This window comes from Microtus oregoni, unplaced genomic scaffold (genome assembly GCF_018167655.1).
Source record: "Microtus oregoni isolate MIOR12 unplaced genomic scaffold, Mior012 000017F_ref0000208, whole genome shotgun sequence".
NCBI classification, from domain to species: Eukaryota; Metazoa; Chordata; class Mammalia; order Rodentia; family Cricetidae; genus Microtus; species Microtus oregoni.
The window spans coordinates 31145241-31151446 of record NW_024543076.1 but is presented as its reverse complement, the minus strand read 5'-3'; the positions used below and the strand labels follow the sequence as shown (position 1 = coordinate 31151446).

The following is a 6206-nucleotide window of genomic DNA, read 5'->3' as shown; positions in this document are numbered from 1 at the left end:
ATGGTCCCTGAAGAGCAGAAGCAGAGGTGAGGGCCTGGGGCCTTCAAAGAAAGAAATGCTTCACAGTAGAAAGACATAGAATCAAAAGGCTAGAAATTTCCACATGAGATGAACTAGAAAAATGTCAGTAGTATGTTGAATGTATAAAGCTCAAAGTATCTTCAAGAACATTTTAACTTAGGATGTCAAATACACATATGTATATAATGCATTAACTGAGGAAGCAGGAAGAAGAAACGCTGGACAGCTAACTAATAGCTAGTCACTAGAAAAGAGGAAATTACATGAGTGAAAACAGCCAGCAGGGCAGGGTGCTGCCATCTCAACCCTGCAGAGATGGCCCGGCACATAAAATCGGTGTCATACAAGCATGGACCAGAGTTCAGATCCCCAAAACACATACACATGTCAAGTAAGAATGGGCATCTTGTCTGCAATCCCTGCACTCTGGAGGCAGAGACAGGACATCTCCAGAGCAAGCTGCCTAATCTGGCTGAAGATATAGTGGAGCTCTGGTTCAACTAAGAAACAAGCAACAAGAAGGATAGACAAGGGCTCCTGCTGGCAACCATGGGCCTTCACACACACACACACGCACGCACACACACACGCACGCACACACATGCGCGTGTGCACACGCACTCACACAACACACATACGCACACACACATGCATTCACACACAACACACACACGCACACACACATGCATTCACACACAACACACACATACTCACACTCACATGCACTCACATGCAACACGCACACACATGCACATCCACACATGAAAAAGAGAGAACTGGTAACAGAGACATCCACTCTTCTGGACTATTATATCGCACTATGCTAACCACAGAGTAACTTGATTGCGATTCTGAAGCCCCTGGAACACTTGCTGTCCATGTGGGACTCATGGCTCTATTAACATGAGCGCTGCTGTCTCTGATATATTTCATTTCTCGTTTGGCTTAAAAGAACTGGCATGCGAACTTAATTAGCAACTTAAGCTTAAAACAGATCTCAAACTTCTTGAAACTAGTTCAACTACTGTGGATCTTTATTTAAACATGAGAGAGTGATTTTCTCTTCATCCAAATTTTTTTTATCTTATTTATTTATTTAAGATTTCTGGACAGAGCGGAGAGAGTGAGGAGGCTGCGTCTGGCTCCCGCTCTCACAGCCATTGCAGTACATTGAGCTCCATAGAGACAGCGCCGGGGCAAGCGAGAGCCGGACGGGCACTGGGCAACTCTGTGCCTCGCGGACGAAAATCAACTAAACATGGGCAAAGGAGATCCTAAGAAGCCGAGAGGCAAAATGTCCTCGTATGCATTCTTTGTGCGAACCTGCCGGGAGGAACACAAGAAGAAGCACCCGGATGCTTCTGTCAACTTCTCAGAGTTCTCCAAGAAGTGCTCAGAAAGGTGGAAGACCATGTCTGCTAAAGAAAAGGGGAAATTTGAAGACATGGCCAAGGCTGACAAGGCTCGTTATGAAAGAGAAATGAAAACCTACATCCCCCCCAAAGGGGAGACCAAAAAGAAGTTCAAGGACCCCAATGCACCCAAGAGGCCTCCTTCGGCCTTCTTCTTGTTCTGTTCTGAGTATCGCCCCAAAATCAAAGGAGAACACCCTGGCTTATCCATTGGTGATGTTGCAAAGAAACTGGGAGAGATGTGGAACAACACTGCTGCAGATGACAAGCAGCCCTATGAAAAGAAGGCTGCCAAGCTGAAGGAGAAGTACGAAAAGGATATTGCTGCTTACAGAGCTAAAGGAAAACCCGATGCAGCGAAAAAGGGGGTGGTCAAGGCGGAAAAGAGCAAGAAAAAGAAGGAAGAGGAAGATGATGAGGAAGACGAAGAGGATGAAGAGGAGGAGGAAGAAGAGGAAGATGAAGATGAGGAAGAAGATGATGATGATGAATAAGTTGGTTCTAGTGCAGTTTTTTTTTCTTGTCTATAAAGCATTTAACCCCCCTGTACACAACTCACTCCTTTTAAAGAAAAAAATTGAAATGTAAGGCTGTGTAAGATTTGTTTTTAAACTGTACAGTGTCTTTTTTTGTATAGTTAACACACTACCGAATGTGTCTTTAGATAGCCCTGTCCTAGTGGTATTTTCAATAGCCACTAACCTTGCCTGGTACAGTCTGGGGGTTGTAAATTGGCATGGAAATTTAAAGCAGGTTCTTGTTGGTGCACAGCACAAATTAGTTATATATGGGGACGGTAGGTTTTTTTTTTTGTTCGTTTTTTTGTTTTTTTTTTTCATCTTCAGTTGTCTCTGATGCAGCTTATACGAAGATAATTGTTGTTCTGTTAACTGAATACCACTCTGTAATTGCAAAAAAAATTGCAGCTGTTTTGTTGACATTCTGAATGCTTCTAAGTAAATACAATTTTTTTATTAAAAAAAAAAAGATTTCTGTCTCTTTCCCGCCACCGCCTCCCATTTCCCTCTCCCTCCCCCAATCAAGTCCCCCTCCCTCGTCAGCCCAAAGAGCAATCAGGGTTCCCTGCCCTGTGGGAAGTCCAAGGACCACCCACCTCCATCCAGGTCTAGTAAGGTGAGCATCCAAACTGCCTAGGCTCCCACAAAGCCAGTACGTGTAGTGGATTCAAAAACCCATTACCAGTGATCTTGACTTCTCAGTAGTCCTCATTGTCCGCTATCTTCAGAGAGTCTGGTTTTATCCCAGGCTTTTCCAGACCCAGGCCAGCTGGTCTTGGTGAGTTCCCAGTAGAACATCCCCATTGTCTCAGTGTGTGGGTGCACCCCTCGCGGTCCTGAGTTCCTTGCTCGTGCTCTCTCTCCTTCTGCTCCTGATTTGGACCATGAGATTTCTGTCCAGTGCTCCAATGTGGGTCTCTGTCTCCTTTCATCGCCTGATGAAGGTTAATATTCAAGAGGATGCCTATATGTTTTTCTTTGGGTTCTCCTTATTTAGCTTCTCTAGGATCACTAATTATAGGCTCAATGCAGTGTGGCGGTTTCTCGGGAAATTCGGGATCAACCTTCCCCCTCAACACCTACTTCTAGAATGGTATTCTGAACCACAGCCACATGGCTAGCTCCTCCCCTGCTGGCCTCTGAATCCGAGCAGCAAGGGCAGCCACTAGACAAGACATAGCTAGAAGTAGATGTTGAGGGGGAAGGGGGTTTGTACACCTTCTCCCATCTCCTTGGCTACCCCCAGGAAGAGTTTATCATGTTGGTTTCCACCTTCAGAATTTTCACTAATTTGTCTCTTTTTCAACATGTGGTAGCCCAAACTAAAAGCTCCTGAAATATGTTCAGGCAAGATTCCTGCCAAGCGCTTGCAATAAGCTTCTGCTTTGCTTTCTGGCTGTGAGTCTGACGTTTCCAGAACAGCCTGATGACACTACAGGAGGATATGAAGAGATCTCGCTTTTTTCTTTTAACCAAAAGATTGCTACTTTGTTGACCTTAATAGCTTTCAGAATATACTAAGGCACATGCCGAATAACCGTGACAGAGAGCAACTGAGTTGTCTTTCATGCCCACTAAGCCCATAGACTCCTACCTTCAAGCTCTCCTCCAGGCAGCATCTTCCTCCCGCTCCGTTCAGACAGCTGGACTCACCCAGCTCCTATCTGCATGGCTAAGCCTTGCTAGAGGACAAAAAGCAGGAACTGGACCAATGCAGTCCATACCCACTCACGGCACCCATTCGCAGCCCCCACTAACTCACTCGGGCTTCTATATTTTGAAAGTAAATATTCAGAGAAGGAGCAACCTTGGGACCCAAATGAAGCTAATCAACCCACTAAGAGTTCATCTTTTGAGTTACGATTGAGTTTTGAAATTTGTATGAAAAACAAGTCAACTCTGATCTAAATCACCACTGGAGAAACCGAGAAGGTGCCAGAAAGAAGCACGTTAAGATTTCCATCTCCAGTGTTTCAATCAAACACTAGCCTAAATATGCTGTGAAGGGATTTTGTAGATGGAATTAAAGGTCCAGGACAGTTGACTTTAAGAGATGGAGTTTGTCTGGGTGAACCTAACCTAACCGAGAAAGCCCTTGGAGACAGAGCCTTCGCTCACTTAGCAGCCAAAGAGACCAGAGAAGCGCCAAACACCAGAAGAAGCCTGTGGACGGTGCAGCCTCGAAGATGGAAGGGACCATGTTCTAGCATGTTCTAGTGTAGCAGCTGTGCACAAACACTGGCCAACAGTCAGCAAGGGAAGGACCTCCATCCTGTACTTGGAAGACACCAAACTCTGCAACAGCCTAACAGGTTCTGGAAGGACTGTTTCCAGCTGAGAGACCGGCCTAAGCAGCACTGCCGGATTCTGTCTGGCAAAGACTCCACGGAACAGAATTTGATCCAGTCAGCCCAGATTCCTGATGGAAAGAATTCACCAACAGATGCTGTGTAAGCCATTGTTTCTCTAAAGGCAGCAGACACAGCACCGCCTTGGATCAATGTTGCCCTGCCTTATACAGTAGCACAAAGTGATTGGGTTCAGTTTCGCTGGAAGTCAATAAGGGACAGTTTCTCTGAACTTTAGCCCAAGTGACTATTGCCTCGGTGAAAGAGAACCAATATTACTGTTTCCACACTTACTGGCCAGATGGAAAGGTCCGCAGTTAAGTTCAGTGCTGTCATTGGCACTCAACCTGGTGATGGGCTCATATCGGGAAGAGCAAAGCTGTGTCAAGACCGATCAAGGGGAAGAAGCCCCTGCTTCCCATTCCCTGCTCACTCTCAGATGCATGATTCATTCATGAAACACACACTAGAAGTTATCATACTTTCATTCCTGCCCTGCCTCTCTCTACTCCCATAGCTGACTATTTTCATTAGCCAGTGGGATTCCATATGCCCTTCCTATTTCCTCTCTAGAGAAGACTAACTACCATATGTCTAAGCAACACGGAAAGGTCAATTCAGAGGATGCTCTGGTCATCTACGAGCACACCAGGGAATCACTGGCTAATTGTGTGGAGCCCAGAGCAAGGGAAAGCACTAAGGCGCCAAATGGCAACAAGCACGGATACCAATGAAAGAACAGATGTTAGGCAGGAGATTCATTTCCCGAATGAGCACCAACAAAAGGCTCATCAGTGGCATGCCAGTCATTTTGTAATTTGCGTATATTTCATAAACTTAGCAAATTGGAGTTTAGAGCTAAACAAAATGTTAATCACTGTTCATATTTTGCCCCCATGTACTCTGAAAAGTTTTGTTGTTGTTGTTGCAGGATTTGTTTATTGTTTTTTGTTTTTTTATCTCATGGGATATACTTAGAGTTTACCCAAAGCCAATGCCAAATGTCCCAATAAAATCCTGGAAGCCATATCTTGCTTGAGCCTAACAAAAAAGGAAATATTGGACAGATAACAGTTCAGACCGTTCCAGGGAGATGGGTGGAAAACTGGGTACTACAACTCTGGGAGGGTGAAGATGATGGTTGCTGTTCCCAGAGGGCCCAGAGGACCCCACTTTCATCTGTAACTAGGGCAAGCAGGCAGAGCTAGGATTCAGTCTGAGGACTAAGCTGCAGTGAAATGCTCAAGGAGCATGAAGCTCAGCTTAGTCTCACGGAGGCAGATATGGCAGAGAAAACGGAGACCAAGACCATTTCTCTTACAAGAGAGAAAGATTGCATGGGTTTACTTTGCTTGTGAAACAGGCTTCAGGAAGTTATGTGGTCTTTCGTGCTCCTACTATATGAGGCACAACACACATCCCTGGAAGAGAACACAACATACACCATCTTTAAAGCCAAGGAGCCCTCAACAAATGCCAAATCCGCCAGTGCCTTAATCTTGAACTTTCTAGACTCCAAAACTGCAAGAAATAAATTCTTATCACATAGAGTTAACACAGTCTTAGGTGCTTGATAATGTCAGCCCAAAGGGACAAAGACAAGCAGTGAGCAGGAATGGAGATGCTGTCCACTTTTCGGTACGCCCACTTTTGTTGCCTGGCAAAACGAAGAGCTTCTCTACTCAGAGACTGTTGGTCAATGTGCCCTCTCTCCCCCACTATGTCCTTAGCCTCCATTATGGCCTCAGTGTTCCCAGGAGTTCCCTGTGTTCTGCTCCTAGACTGGGTAACTACTCTATGCTCTACTTTGCTCTCCGATTCCTGTCAAATAGCCCTGCCTCAGGACCTTACAACTCTGTAGAATAAAGTGTGTGTGTGTGAGAGAGAGAGAGAGAGAGAGAGAGGGA

At 45.4% G+C, this 6206-nt stretch overlaps 1 protein-coding gene across 1 annotated transcript; it reads left to right on the top strand.

Moving 5' to 3' along the window:
* Nucleotides 1–1264: 1264 nt before the first annotated feature.
* On the top strand, nucleotides 1265–2406 carry LOC121458384 (high mobility group protein B1-like). Its single transcript, XM_041667646.1, has one exon. The coding sequence runs from the start codon at nucleotides 1280–1282 to the stop codon at nucleotides 1925–1927; it is 648 nt and encodes a 215-aa protein (XP_041523580.1). The 5' UTR covers nucleotides 1265–1279; the 3' UTR covers nucleotides 1928–2406.
* Nucleotides 2407–6206: the final 3800 nt, after the last annotated feature.

What these genes read in the sequence shown, in the direction of transcription:
- LOC121458384 (XM_041667646.1), top strand. Translation starts at nt 1,280, where the DNA reads ATGGGCAAAGGAGATCCTAAGAAGCCGAGAGGCAAAATGTCCTCGTAT.